General features: G+C 34.4%; 1 protein-coding gene across 1 annotated transcript; it reads right to left on the bottom strand.

Annotated features, from left to right (window-relative positions):
* Positions 1-1,335: 1,335 nt before the first annotated feature.
* LOC126593678 (trihelix transcription factor GT-3b-like) lies at positions 1,336-3,142 on the bottom strand. Its single transcript, XM_050259783.1, has 2 exons — positions 2,427-3,142; positions 1,336-2,066 (listed from the first exon to the last, which is right to left on the bottom strand). The coding sequence occupies exons 1-2, from the start codon at positions 2,769-2,771 to the stop codon at positions 1,518-1,520; spliced, it is 894 nt and encodes a 297-aa protein (XP_050115740.1). The 5' UTR covers positions 2,772-3,142; the 3' UTR covers positions 1,336-1,517.
* Positions 3,143-16,678: the final 13,536 nt, after the last annotated feature.

Below are 16,678 nucleotides of genomic sequence, written 5' to 3'. Positions count from 1 at the left end.
TAACTTCAAAAACGCTTTGAATCGATTATTTTACAACTCGCTGGTTGTCTCGTTATCACAAAATGATTAGAATAGCTGGCTTCCGTTGAATTTGAATTATAAGACAAAAAAGGGCATTTTCATGGAAGTAAGATGTCAAACTAAGGATTATAAATACTCTAAATTCGAATCGACAGCCCATCTGATGTATGCCGTATTTAACCGCATATTTTGTAGGGATATGTACACATATATTTGTTACCTTGATATCCATGGGTGTAAGTGTAACCGTGTAAAATGCTAGAATGTCAAAAGAGAACTAAAAGCTTGAAAATCTCAAAACACGGTCTTGGAAGTGTGTCTTGGACTCGTGGTCCAGCTATACTAGCTCTACTTCACAGTCGTGTGTATGCTTTCTAAGAGTATGAACACCTTCAAATTGAAAGTCCTATTACGTTATGGACCAGACAAATTGGTCCACTAATATCACACGAGAAATTTCGAATCGACCTAGAGAAATTCCATTGAAGCAAATTACATTCCAGGTCGGAAGTAGGATTATGTATAGAGGACCGATTGAGAAGATAACAAAAATTCAACAACGTATAGTTTTCGAGAAAAGACAAATAAAAACGGCTATAGCATATGTTATAGATTGTCGATCGAGCTGCATCAAAGATAGCTTAGATTGATACACTATGTCTAACAACATCATATGTCAAATTGTCTAAAGTAGCTTGAACATTCTCATGTACACGTTACTACTTGAACCTTAATATATAGTTGCATCAGATCATGTATCTATATATATAGATATAAAAATGTTCATAACTCATCCAGCACCCCCACCTGCATATGTATTCAGGGATGGAGGAAACAAAACTGTATCTGTCAATAAAATTTCAGATACAGAATACTATAGTTAATGCAGATGATTTAGATTTTTCGATTTTCCAAGTTTTTCTTCAGCCACTTACACATGTACATGCACCTCACCACCTTAAATATAAAAGGACCGTATATATTTCATGCATGCATCTACCTTTACTGCATATAGTAGTAATAGAATATACAAATCTCAATAACCTACATGAATGAAATTTCAATTTCGCGTGCTTACTCTTGAAGCCAATGTTGGCAACCACATTTCTCTTCAATCTTCATGCATGTAGATATATTAAGACTTCCATGGCAATCAAATAAAATCCTTGAATTTTATTTGTTTATATTTAATTTATATTAAGACTTCCATGGTAATCAAATAAAATCCTAGAATTTTATATGTTGATAGATGTGCATGATAATTAAAGATCAAAATCACTAGGGTAAAACTTATAATTATGGAAACGATCGAGAGAACGAATGAACCTTTCTTTGACTAACTAGCTAGCAATAAATTAATGAAAAGCCTCAGTAGGCAAAACAGAAGAAGATGGATCCGTATCATCATAATGGACATGTCCAAAATGATTAGTTCCAGTTTCTAGCTAATTGAGAATTAATTAACAAACCTCTAAACCAGGTCTTCATAATGCTTGCTACATATCCTCTCTTCTAAGCTTGTTTAGCAAAGCAGTTATAAGAGCATCCCTCTTCTCGGCCCTAGCCTCCTCCCTCAATCTCCTTTGCTCCTCCCTCTCCCTCCATCTCGTATCCATCATTATCCTCTCGTTCTCCAACGCTTCCATCCTCTGCCTCCACTCCATCTCCTTTAACCGCCTCTCGTTCTCCCTTGCTTGAAACTCTTCCCTCCATTGCATTTCCATTTGCATTTGTTGCTTCATGAACCCCTCCAATATCTCCCTCACATTATTTCCACTTGCACTCCCACTAGTACCGCTGCTTCCGATATTGCTCATCTTCACCTTTTTCTTTTTATTCCTCGCCGTGCTTCCCTTATTCTCTGCCTCGCTATCCTCGTTATCTTCCTCATCGTCTGAAGAAAGCGTTTTCTTCTTCGACCCGCTTGCAGCTCCGCTTTCTTCTGCCCACAGCATTCTCTGGATCCGTGCAGCGAAAATCGCTTGTAGCTCATTGTAAAACGGGAATTGCTGCCTCATAGGTTCCGGCTCCATTGTCTCACAACCCTAAATATATATAATCATAAAGCAAGATATAAATACGTACATAATAGTACTGTATACTTATCAAACACATGAAGGGTGTGTGGTAAAGCTTTGCAAGGGCTTGTAGCTCGGGTGTGTGGTAAAGCTTTGCAAGGGCTTGTAGCTCAGCTTATTAAAAACATTCACTAATACACCCATGGTCTTTGGTTCGTTCTCACTAAACTTTTGAAGATTTGGGTTGAGGAAATAAGGAAAAGCAAATCCTTATATGAATTAGTATGTTTTCAAAGTGTGTGTGTTGATTAGATGGAAGATTAATTAGCTTAATTAGATAGATAGAATTTTAATCTAGCAATTATTTGGGTTTAGTAACATGTCTACCTTGTAACGAGTAACGAGGTTTTTCCACTTGCACTTGCACTGTTCTGCGCTGCGATGGTGACCCTTTTCCTTCATCTTCGTAGAAATCACTTCCCACAGAAGCTTGTTTCTCTTCGTCTCCATAAAAGTCTGATCGAGCTCGGCTCTGATCAGAAGCAAGTCCTTCGTCTCCTGAACGCTCCATTGAGGAAACCTATCACTCGCGTCCACGTGTACAGTTGCAGTACTAGGATGCTGCTGTTGAAGCTGCTGCTGCTGCTGCTGCTGTTGTTGTTGAAGCTGAAGCTGCTGGGGATGATGTTGCTGCTGGTGGTGATGTTGGAAATGATGAGGATGATGTTCCATGACAACAAACGTAATCTTAAACAAAAGCGCTTTCGTGAAGATGAAGCTTTTGTGATTCGGAAAAGCCGATAGGACTCAAGGAAAGAAAGAGAAGGATAAAGCTTTGATTATATGAAGGTTGGTGTGAATGGAAGGTGTGAATCCATAAGGACGAAAAGGAAAGAGAGAGATTTTGATCATTTTTTTTTTTTAATCGCTTCAAGAAAGCGCAGTTTAATTATTTTTCGTTCAGATTTGATAGATTTCAGAAAAAAGAACGAATTAAAACAAAGAAAAAGGAGAGAAAAAGAAGGAAGGAAGGAAAAGAAAAGCTTTTATTTTATATTGTGTTTCCCAATTGCTTCTTGCTGTTGAGCTTCTCATCTGTCTACGCGGAAACTCATTTTCCTTTTCTGTTTCTCTCTCTACTTTCTCTCTCTATCTTTTGTTTTAGTGTACATACATGATCCCATTTGTTCCCATTGCGTTTACGTGTCGTCACGCTTACGAGAAAAGTCTTGTTCTCAGCACCCAGTTTTTTTTTAATCTTGGACTCCAAGCCTTTTAATTGCCTTTTAATTGCTTCTTACACAGTTCACTCCATTTTAGCTGACGAATTGGACAAATTGAAAATAATTAATTATAAAAAATTAACAACGTTATGCGGAAGATATAAATAAGTGTGTGAATAACCATGGCCATTTTAATTTATCAAGTTTTTGTTCTTCAAGTTTCTCGTATTTGCTTTTTGATGCGTGTTTGTTGGGAGGGGTGGGGGGGTGTCGCTTCCAGATATTCCGTGGGTCGCAAAGCGGCAAGGACCTTGATTTGCAAGTAAAGGTGCAAAAGGATTTATGTTTATATCTTGAAGATATTTTTTTTTTTTGTTGTAATGTCACTTGTATTATCATGTTTATGCGCTGAGTTTTACTAGGAAAAGAAACTTGTCGGAAGTAAAAGCAGTGTATGAGAAATTAGAAAGTTCGTAAAAATCAGCTCTTTAGTTACATATTTAAAAATGTTTATACCTTTTTATTTAAGAGTAGAGTAATGTTAGGTGTATTAAATTTGTAGACTAAACTTGCAAAATAAATGTGTAGGCAATAAAAATGAGCAAGTTTATCAACGCTTAAGTAATAAATCAATTATCAGCTTCCATGTACTTTAGTTTCTAAAATTGTCTCCAAATTTAGCCTCCATAACATTACCCTTACTTAAAACTCCTTTTATTGCTTGATACCACATTTTTAGGTACATGACGTCTTTCTTTTATTGGACTTGACAAATTAACCCATTAGGTTTTTAATCGGTACTCAATGGCTTAATGAGTACCTATTTAGTTTGATTTCATCGTAATAAGGTGTTTTACATTGTCATCACTACTACTATTCTCACTAACTATCAATATTACCATTACATTAAACTCATTGGCTACCTATTAAGAACTCAATGAGTTAATTTGTCAGATCTATCAAAGAGTTAGCTTTCGATATATATTATTAGTTAGGCTCAATTGTTTTGAGGTTTTCTTTGGTAAGTATTACAAATCTAATTTATGTAAACTACACCTTTTAAATCACTTTCTAATTGTTTGAAGGGGAAACGCTATTTCCGGTTTTTGTACTACATTCGTGATACTTTTTTAATTATGTACAATTTTGATCATATAACTAAAAAGGATTTCATTTTTTCAATTATATAATAATAGAATAAAATTGTTAAAAATTGGAAAGTGTTACTACAGTATAGCCTCTCTAAAGTTATACAGTTGGTACCAAACCAATTTTATAACTTTATAGAAGTTACTTAAGGTGTAACAAAAAAAATATTATTTATTGACTTATTTATTCTTAATGAATGTGTTATTGCCAATTAGGGTTGGTTGAGTTAATAAGGATCGTTATCTTCGTTAGACCAATGTCTAGGTGCGAATCCCATTACCTGGGCGATTTGTAAAAACTAAAAAAGGGGGGCAAAGACCCTCTTTGTAAGTCCTCAAAGAAGCTTGTGGTACTCTCTGACCCTGGAATGAGGTAGTCTCCCCTCCTTGAAACTTGTAAAAAAAATGTTATATTTGCTAAATAGGATTTCTTGAGTGCCAAGTATTTTGTTTTTTTGTACTCATTAATAATTATAACCATTTGAAAGCGTGTTTTTTTAATATGGGGCCAAGAAAAATTATAACTTATTTATCATATGTTGTTTATTGCAATACATAAATGATTAATGTATTTTCTAAATAGAATTTTTTGAGCTATTTATTTTATGTCTTGCATATTTTCGTACTTATTAACAAATATAACTATGTATCAAGACGTGTCTCCTTAAAATACGACAAATTACAATATAAAATTTATTCTAATACACAATTGATTTCAAATTGAGACCAATTTTTTTTAAAGTTTAAAGAGGCTATTCTATTATAGAGTATTAATTTTAAAAAAATTTACCGTACCACACTAAAATTCTACTGTCTCTAGAGTCTAGACACTCTCTGTGGGCCGTTATTATTTTAATCAGCTACGCGTTATTCTGCAATGTCTCGTGTGTTGACAACTTGATGCCTACCATGTGTTTCCACGTGGCCTGCATGCAGATATGATAAACGAGAAATGCCCTGGACCCACCAGTCTCATGGTTCACACTTGCCTGGTGTGACCCATTCAAATTATTTGACCCGAGAATGTTGTATCAAGATATTCTCGGTTGGTAGATTACCAAAATGGTCATGGACACCTGGAGGAGAAACGGAGGGAAGGAGAGGGGTGGATGACCGACTAATGCGGATTTTGTGGAATTTCACAAATTTGAATTGGGAGGTAAAACGTCTTTTGTTGAATGTGATGGTGTTGTATTTGTGTATTTCTATGGTGAGACCAGGGTGAAAGCAAGTTGTTTTCATTGGGAGGACAAACGGTATGCCATGATTGATTAGAGAAAATGTTCAGTGTGTTCAGAATACAGAGTAAAACATTGCATGTCACTATAAAATTAGAAGTCACTTTAAAGAGAAATTTTTTCTTCAATTTTATAATAACATGTAGGGTTCCACCTGTATTCCAAACACAGAAAAATCTCTCGATTGACCACACCATTACCTTACTAAGTTTAAACTTGTCATCAACTCTAATTTTACACTTATCCAATCTCATTGATTTTTGAGATGAGAAAACTATTTAGGGCCTGTTTGGTATCCTATTTGAAATTTTTTATCATTTCTCAAAACATTTTTTAAGAACATTTCTCGAAAACAGTTTTTTTTAAGACTAAAAAACTTGATTGGTTTCTAATTTAAAATTTTTAAATCTTACGACTTAAACTATAACAAAGAGATCTAAAAAGAGAGGATCGCAAGAGAGGTAGAAAGAGGAGAGGAGGAAAGAAAGTAAGAGATGATTTAAGAAAAAAGAAAGAAGAGGAAGAATCGGACGAGATAAAGAGGAAGATGAGTGAGAAAAAGAACCTAAAGAATAAAGAGAGCGAATTGGAGGATAGACGAAAAAGATAAAAAAAAAAAAAGATAGAGAAAGAAGAAAAGAGAGAGGTTTGGAGTGAGAGTGGAGGAGGAAGAGAAAAGAAAGAAGTGAGTTTAAGTTTAAAAACTCTAAAAACTCACTTTGTATGTTTTTAGATAATAGACTATATTTTTGAGTTAGTCTTGAGTTCAGTTTTTGAAAATAGTCCTACCAAACAAGTTTTTAAGGCCTAAAACTTGAAAATTGTTTTTGAGTTTAAAAAGTTGGATTCAAGTACACTACCAAACAGGTCCTTACATTTCCGTTTAATCTCTTTAGTTGTTCTTCACATTTTACAACGTTAGACAATCATATGAATCCTCTATTTTTAAGGCCAACCTCTAAATATCAACTCTCTCAAAACTACTACAAATCTAAAATCATTTAGTCATCATACATTTATCCAAATATATCGACGAACTATGTAATAACCAATATAATTGAATATCCAGATGTCATTAGCACATTGGTTTATGTTAGATAAGTTTGCCATGGTGTAATGAGTTGGATTGAATAAGATTGGACTGTATTGCCACACAGGGTTGGTAGTTAAACTTTACTAGTATACATACACTATTGTATTGCCTTCGGTTCATTAATTAGAAACCATTGTGATTCAATTCTCTCTCTTTCTCTCTTGCTTTCTTCTTCTGCAATTCATCTTTTTTCTCTTCTGCAATTCATAGTTTTTCTACATAATTATAGATTCATAACTATGATTCAGTAGTGTTAGGACAATGTTCTTTAGTTAAATACTTAAATTGACAACGTTAACAGTAATTGCATGATTTATAATTTGGGTGAATTTTTGTAGAGTTGATCAGTGGACTAAAAAGGATTTTGATCACTGTGCAAGATTGAAAGATGAGAATAAGAGCCGAAAAGGTGGAAGAAGAAGGTTTGACTAAGAAAATAGATAACATTCCCGCAAAGGCCAGTAATTGATTGGTGGTAATATTTAGAACCATATCCTCGTACATTAATAACTTTCTCATACTTTGGATATTCTCAAATCTAGAAGTGGAGATGTTTAAGAAATTGTCCATAAAAAAAATGTTATTAATTACCTTAAATTGGTGAACACACTTAACCTACTACCCATTATATACTAGTGGAAACCGTAAAGAAAAATAAACTAAAATGACAATATTTTTAGTTATTTCTTTTAGCGATTGTCAATATTTGTAGTTGGAAATTGAAATGACTTTGACTCAAGCAAACCTTACTAAGTATGATTTTGCTCTTTCAAATTCAAAGGGTTATAAGTGATGAACAAGTCAAATTTCAATGGTGTGCAAAGCAACCCTAGTTGGCTTTCATATATCATCTGAAAGGAGTAGGAACAGGTCTTTCAATGGTGTGCAAAGCAACCCTAGTTGGCTTTCATATATCATCTGAAAAGGAGAACATAGGAACAAGTCAAATTTCAAGGGGTGTACCAATAAACCATAGTTGGCTTTCATATATATGTTCTGAAAAAGAAAGTATAGGCTTATAATTAAGTAGGACATTATCATGATTGGTAGTATATAGTGGTTGAATTTAGCCTTAAGCTCACAGGGCAAACCCTATTCACTATGATCAGGTAGAAAATAACAACTAATTTGTTGAGTTAAATAAAAAAGGGAGCTGGTACCTCAGTTGGTGTCTTCAAATTGGCCACCAAATTAAGCGATGGTCAAGCTGTGCAGGTGTGCATGCATAACGCGCAGTAAATAATTAACCGAAGATGTTGGCGTTAATTTGGTTTTCTGTACAAAGTGAGGCAACAAAAGTCCAATCCAAGGGTATTAACTTGACGCGTTTGGAAACACTCAAGAAAAAATTTGGTCGGTATTCACATTTGGGTAATATTTCATTACAAGGAGAATGCATTAATCACACCCAGTGCGATTAATGCATTTCTCTATCATATAAATTTCATATTTTATTTTAGGAAGTTCTACGGTACCTTATTATAGAAATAAAGGGATCGATACCATTTAAGACGATACACTATGATGATTCAAAATTACATTGAAAGTTTACATAATTATCTTAACATTATATTTAATAACACCAAAATGACGTTTGATATTACTGTACCAATGTTGCCTTTTATGATGTGGACGTTAGATTACATTGTTAGGATAGTATATTATAGTTGGATATTATCGCATTACAATTTAACATTCCAATTAAATGGTACCGATACCTTAGTTTTTATTAGTAAGGTACCGTAGACGTAATTAACTCTACAAAAAATCATTTGAATCATAAATTTAGTCATTCAAATGCATGGAAGAAATCTGTTGTATGAATACCAAGTAACATATGCATGTTGAACCATCTATTTATTTAATACATTTGAATGATTAAACAATTTCCGATTAAAATGATTTTTCTTTGTAAAAATGATATTTAGTTGAAGATAAAAAATTAAAAAGTTCTGATTATGGAATTTATACAGTGAGTGACGCACGTAATATCCTTCACATTTAACACATGAGACCTTACGAAATTTGTGAGAACCTCTTGCATCAACTTAACTTAGAAGAATAATATACGCCACAAAAAATTAAGTGCTCAGGTCAATTTTTTTTGGAACGTATAGCAGGTTTAATACGATAACAACCTGCTGTTGTCTGCCTATTTATGAAACACGATAATCATAAATTATTTTTATAAATTGGCTGAACAATATTTAGCCTAATAATTCTTTTCAATTCTTTTTTAAAACTAATCATTTAGCCTACAATATTTTTTATAATTATGCAAGTATATGTTTTGGCAAAGTGATTGAGCATATGTTATATAATCTGTTTGGAATAACTTTATGGTATTCCAAGTTGTTTTCATTATGTTGTAATTAATATTATATGATAACATTTCGTAGCTGGATATTCAGTTAGAGAAAACAAAATGAGAGAAATAAATAATATGCCACGATAAACTTGTAAATGGTTTAGGTTTATATATTTGAACACAATAAGTTAACGGATCAAAATAAAAGTTAGCATAAATTACAAAACACAAGCACGTTAAAAAACATGTACTCAAAGTATCGACTAGACAAGCCCTTCCTTTGTTTCTCTAATAATATATAGATGGCTCTCCAAGGCTAGTTTTGTTCATACAAATATATTTGTCTACATTAACCACACTATGTAATTTTTAATCTGAGGGGACAAATGGACAAATATCTTAGGACAAATTTGGCACCTTAGGGGCAAACTTGGCTTGCAGTACTTGGCCTTTTCAAAAGAAGACACAAAACATGACGAAGTAGCATACGCACAACATAAGAAGTTTTACTTGGATTGATTGCGATACTTTGATCTTAATCAATTACACACTTTGACTTTGTTGCTTCCTCAATTGACAATGGATGTTATAGTCTCATCTTTTTCAGAAATAACGTGTTCAACCTCTCAGAATCCGAAAGTCCAATAGGCTATTTAAGTCAAGCCAAAGTATATGGCTGTGACAAAAACCACAACTGAAGCTTATTATTATAGCAAGTCCACCCGTTTTAAGAGGTCAAGGGCAAGGCAAGAACAAGGTATATAAGTTGCACTTACTACTCATTCTGAATATTACTTGTCTTTTCACAAACATATACTTTTATTCTTTACGCTTTGAAAACAAAACAATTTTACTTCCAATAAATTATTTTATATACAAGACAAAATCATAGCATTACAACAAACATAATTAATTTTAAAAAGGCGAATAACTCCCTTAATAATATAGCCAACTATATATGAAATTGAAACAATATTATTGCTAATAGCATTCAACTTAGAGGATAAAATCAGTGTGGCTCAATTTGTCTTCCCTTGGAACATATGGAACTTCCTTATACTCCGTGGAAAACCTCATTCGATCCGACGATCAAAAATTGAGAAAAATATATATATTTAAAAGATAAAAAAGGTGTATGAATAGCACCACCCTATTAGTATTTGAATTTTGGCACATCATGGTTATTCATTTTATTTTTCACCACCAATTAAGGACTGGTGGATTTTTATGTACAAGTACAACCCTAGATATGGTTTTTCTACTTCTCTGTACATATGAGATATTCCATCATAAACAGTAATTTCAACTCGATTTTATTTTCGCATTGTTAGGTCTGTTCCAATGTGTAAAGGCTCTACATGGCAATAGGTACTTCAATCCCCTCAAGTGAATAGTAATTGTTTTTAATGAAGAGTAATTACCTATTGCATCTCCATCATAAACTAAATTGCTCAGGCATTTCGTATTAAAATATTAGTATTTTTTATTTTATAAAATAATAAAAAATTATTATATTCGTAATTTCAGATAGGATTTTTAACCGATTTGATCAAGCCACGTGTCATTATCCGAAAGTACGATTTTTGGTGATCGATTTCGATAAGATTTTTATCTAATTCCGTCACACCATGTGTCGTTACCTATTTAGAACAGTTGATGATAGATTTTTGATAAGATTTTTAATCAATCCTGTTGCATCACGTGTCACTGTCTGTTTACAATCTTTGAGGATAGATTTCAATAAGATTTTTAACGAATCACGGTATGCCACATGGCATTATCTAGAACCTAATCCTTTATTTTCTCCATGTAACCCACCATCCATCCTAAGAAATCATACACCAAAATCAAAATCTCTCAAAATCTCTATCTTTATTCATAATTTCTCCCTCATTTTTACAAATGTCTTCTTCAAGGATCTTGTGGGAAATCGATGAGTAAGAGAAAGAGTTGTTTAAACAAGAGGAAGAAATGTTCAATCTCTAGAAGGGAGAAAATGAGATGGAAGAGGAAGAGGATGAAGAGTGGAGAAAGAGAGATGACGAAGCAAGAAACAAGAGAGCCTCGCATTCTCGTCGAGTAATCCAAGATGTGGTTGAGATCTCTAGGCCCATGCGTTTAGCAAACATTAATATAAGCAGGCAACAACGAGGTAAGGATCTCTTGGACGATTATTTTGACCGTAACAATGCATTTCCATATGTGTACTTTAGACTTCATTTTAGAATGCAACAACATTGTTCACCAAAATCATGATTGTTGTTTGCCACCATGATTCTTACTTTGTGTAAAAGAATGATGCTTTTGGGGTCATGGGTCTCATTTCTGAGCAAAAAATTAATGTTGCCTTGCAGATGCTTGCATATGGAGTATCTGCAGACCAAGTGGATGAGATAGCGAGGAAGGAAAAATAAACCATTCTTGAGTCCCTGATGAGGGTTTACTCCGTAATCAAAGCTATCTACACCGAAGAGTACTTCCAGAGTCCCACGACAAAGGACCTGCAAAGGCTTTTAAAGAAGGGTGAGATGCAAGGTTTTCCTTGCATGATTGGAAGCATCGACTGTATGCACTGGACCTAGAAAAATGCCCAAGAGCATAGCAAGAAGCTTATGGAGACATAAAATGAGCCAAAAGTATCATTTTGGGGGCGGTGGCATAATTTGATACATGGATTTTGCATGCTTTTTTTCAGTGTTCTAGGAGCTCAAAATGACCTCAATGTCATTGCCCAATCCCCAATGTTTCATGATGTTTTGCAAGGAATAGCTCTTTAAGTCACGTATACAATCAATGGAACCGTTCACTTAGGGGCATACTACATAGCAGACAACATCTACCCAATATGGAGATCATTTGTCAATACAGTGTCATGTCCACGAAGTGAAAAGGAAAAACACTTTGCAAGATGTCAAGACGGGTGTAGGAAGGATGTGGAGTGTTGTTTTGGTATCTTCCAAGCTCGTTGGGTGACTATCAAGGGTGCTGCCAGATTGTCTGATGTAGAGGCGTTTCGATCCATCATGATGATGTGTATCATTCTTCACAACAGGATGGTGGAAGATGGGTATGATTATGATGTCATTGATGAATTTGAACCAGACACGATGAACAATTCTAAAACATACTAGACACTGTGAACAATTCCAAAACATAGATATATTGTGCTCATGACACCACCGAAGACCCCTTGCAACACGAGCCATTGGAAAAGGATGGACATTACAATGAAAGTCTCATTCAACGATATACTTCATTCCAATCCTCATTCTATCACAAAGCTCGACAAAATGACTTGATAGAGCACTTGCGGGGATTGAAACAAGCTCAAGAAACTTAAAAACAAGCTTGTGGTGGAAGAAGAATGCTCTTAGTTTGTTTGGTGTACTTTTTTGAGTTCATTTGGTGTGTTTTTTAATATTATTTGGTGTGTTTTTTAAATTCATTTAGTGTGTTTTTTTAAGTTTATTTGGTGTGTTTTTATGAGGTTTATTTGGTGTGTTTTTGTAATTTATTTGGTGTGTTTATGTTGTTTGAATAAAGATGCTCTTACTTTGAATGGAGTACCAAATTAAATAAAGATACTCTTAGTTTAAATAAGTTACTAAATTAAATAAATACGAAATTACATAAAGTACCAAATTAACTAAATACGAAATTACAACCCAAAGTGAATGGAAAATTATGGGCTCCAATTTTACAACAAATTCCCTAGTCATCACCTAACCAATTTTAATGCTAACATCATCTCCACTTGCTCCCTCATCTCTTGCACGCCTTATTTGTACCACGTCCGGTTTCTCCAAATTCCAAAAATATTTAGAATTCGGAGACATTTTTTCTACAGGCATGCATGTTCATAATGTCACGATTTTGTTGAGCCTTTCTTTTTTCTCTAAGTATCTCTTTTTCTTGCCTAAGTAGCTCTTTTTTTTCTCTTATTAGCTTGAAATAATCTCTCAGAAGCTGTAACTTTTGTCTCATCCCTAGCCTTATCAGCCTCAAATTTAACCACTTCCCGCGCCAAAGTCAATTCACCTTGGCGAGCAAGTTTTTACATATATTTTGCATAATCATTCATGGAATAACTCCTTTTTTTTCTTTGAAGCCTTCTTACCTTGAGGCCTGAGTGGATAACAGGTCGCCCTGACACTTCTTCAGGTGTCGCTCCCGGCACTTGTTATGTGTCACTTTCATGAACATGCGAGTCGTGATTTGACGTAAAATGTAGATGGGTGTTGTTCATGACAACTTCTAGACCGATAGACGCAACTTTGTATTTGGGACAATCTTTGACAATATTCCAACATTCCTACTGGTTAAATGATTTGTTTTTGTTTATGTTTTTGACATGGTACCAAACTTGTTATTGAAGTGTCTACAAAATGCGGGAGAAGAAAAAAATTATAATCAAAGTAGTTAATGTGAATTTAGGTATAATACAAACAAATAAATAATATTTTGTTACTTGAACCGCGTAATTTTCGCCACTTCAAATATTAGTACTAGATTGTGCCAAGGCGTCTCTCCAAGAAGTAAACGATTGGTTGAGTATTCTCCAATGACTTGTGAGAGATTGTTTCGTTCTTCTACCGCTAATCTTCTCGAGAAAAAAGGAATGAATATTCTTCCACTTTTCTCGCAACTGCATCTCATTACCTGTAATCGGATCATGATTGAACCTAGCTAGAATACAACGTAACATCTTCAATAATCGACCAATTTGCACCTGCATCATTGGCCATTTTTTTGCAAACAAAAGTATATGAAAACTTTGAGAGAAAGATTGGAATGTGGTTGAAAGTATTTGAAAATATGGTGTAAGGTGGAAGATAATGGTAAGGTACTTATAAAAAAAAATAAAAAATAAAAAATAAATTTGGATTTTTTCAACATTTTTTATTAAATTTTTATTAACTTAATTAATTTGTACCGTTGGATTACAAAAAAAAGGTGTGATATCCACACACCATTTTTTTACTTCTCATACACACTTCTAATTTTTGGTCGTCGGATCAGATGAATTGAAGAAGATCAAATGACAGAAATTAAAAAGGGGTGTGTAAGAAGTAAAAATGAGTGTGTGGATATCTCTACACAAAAAATTTGAAATCTAACAATCCAGAATGTGATACGTGGCATAACGGTAACATATCAGATTTTATTTATTTATTTTTAAAGCCGAAAAACTTGAACCGTTGATATGGAAATCAAACGATTAAAATTGTGCCTCGTCATCTAGCCGTTGGGGGAGGTTTGAATTTTTTATGACCGTTGGAAATCTAATGGTCCAGAAAAAAGAGATGTTGAAAATCCAACGGCGTAAAGGAAGCCATGTTGCTCCAGCAACTGCTATTAAGTAGGGTGCCACACGGCCCCACCACCTGCAATCTTGTAGGTGACGTGCCCCCCACGCGCTTTATGCAAAATTTTCTATAACGTGGCTAATGTCAGCATTGCATCACTCCTCCCTAGGCGCTCGGGCCTTGGACGTGCGTCTGAGCTCTCCCACGGGCTCCCCCTCATTCCAATAACCCGAATGGGCTGGCGGCACTTTGGCAGGCAATTGGGTTGCAATTGAAGCCAGTCCACAGGGAAAATGCCCAAGCTGGAGTTGCTCTTAGAGAACGAAAATGATTTTCACACAAATATTTTTCTCTAGTAGTTATATTCGTTGATTCTTATATAATTTATTTGATTCAGCAATAAAGTTGTGGAATTTGACTATGGTGAATTGAGCAACAAAAACACAATGCACTATGTTGCTACAGACTCACACAACAATTAGGTGGGAGCATGGATTGCATTTGTTATGTCATAACCCTAAGGATGGGCAACGGTTATAGCGGGCAGGTAACCGCAGTTATTTACTTATAACTGTTTATGTTCATACCCGCATAACCGTTTACCCTTTGGGTAATTGCATGAACGATTATACTCATACCCATAACCGTTTATACATGGTTAACCATACCCATAACCGTGTACCCATTTAACCATAACTGTTTACCCATTTAACCATAACTATTTACCCGTTTTTGAACCCGTTTATCCTTTTTTTTTACCCATTTATCCCATTTCACCCGTCTACATGTTTATTTTTTTAACAACTTGAAAATTACAAAAGAAAAATTTGTCATAATTTTCGTTTTCTAATAATTAAACACTGTTATAGGTATATTTTAGTATGTATTTCCCTATTTTAATCATTTAAGTCCTCATACAATTCCAATAATTGAAATACTAGTTTGCGAACGATATTTTTCTGCTACACCCAAGCAAGTCTTTAATTATAATCCATATGATTACAAAGTAAAACTTCTAAAAACAAAAGGTAGTCATTATCTTGAATACTAGATGATTCATTTGCATAGAGGCAAAAACCAAAGAAACTATCTTATAAGCATTCATAAACAAATAAATCAATAATTAATCAGATAAGTATGAAATCGGAAGGGTAAAATGCACCTTGAGGGGCGAGGAGAGACAGATGAGCGACGAAGATTAGAGAGAGGGTAGTGAGGAGGGAGAGATGAGTAGGGTTTGGGGCGTTTGAGACTCTGAGTCTGGTGGAGAGATTGAAAATTTAGGGTTTTTATTTTTATTTTTTAAATTTTACATATATTAAATTAAATGGGTAAATGGATACCTGTTATAACCGCGGGTAATACCCATAACCAATGGATATCCGTTATAACATCGGGTAATGCCCATAACCGTTCATTTAAATTTCACAGATATACGGTTATACCCATAACTATTTGTTTGTCTAAACAGTTACCCATAACCGTAACTGTGAACTTTAAATGAACGGGTAACCACGGTTACCCAAACTCATGAGTATTTTACTTATCCCTACATAACCCTAGTACCTTTTTTTTTTCGTTTCTTTTTACCTATGCTTTTTTGCGTAATTGATATACAACAAAGAAGTCGGTGTTGTGGACACTAGAGTTTCATGTGAAATGAGAGATAAGTGAAGTGACGGTTCATATGCATTGGTTCACTACCCGAAAGTTATTTTTCATGAGCATTGGACATGATATAAGTTCATGCCTTACAAGCATCTAAATAACTTCTCCACTCTTCGATAAAAAACTTAGTTAAAAGCGTTGTACAAGCACACCTACCCTCACGTGACAAGTTAATTACATAAATATAGATATTTGCATTTATAACTGAATGGTGTACATGTAATATAATTTTTTTTTTTATATAAAAATGCGTCAAATGACAAGGGTTCGACAATGCTCGGAAAGTAAATAACTGTGTTGAATGAGTTTTTCTTTTTCCTCTATATGGTTCTTTAGCTGCAGTGCATTGTGTACGTCTTTGGTGACATTGCATGTTGCCTTTGTCCAACTTTACAGAGGCACTCGTGCCAGAACTGCTTTTCCTTAACGGTCAACCTACAATTTTGGCAGCTCCACAAAGTAGATCGAGTTTTCTATTGGAAGTCTAAGTCACTGGGCAACTACTGCAGAAAGATCGAGTTTTCAACTGGGGAATTTCCCTATAAACTTAGAAGGAATGGAGTACCATTCATGGTGAACTGACCTATTTAGCACATGCCTCTCACCACAACAGTATTTTGGTAGATAGTAGGGACTGCATTTGTTATGTCATAAC

Source organism: Malus sylvestris, chromosome 12 (genome assembly GCF_916048215.2).
Source record: "Malus sylvestris chromosome 12, drMalSylv7.2, whole genome shotgun sequence".
Taxonomy (NCBI): domain Eukaryota; kingdom Viridiplantae; phylum Streptophyta; class Magnoliopsida; order Rosales; family Rosaceae; genus Malus; species Malus sylvestris.
The sequence above is the reverse complement of the archived record's forward strand: the minus strand, read 5'-3'. Positions and strand labels throughout refer to the sequence as shown.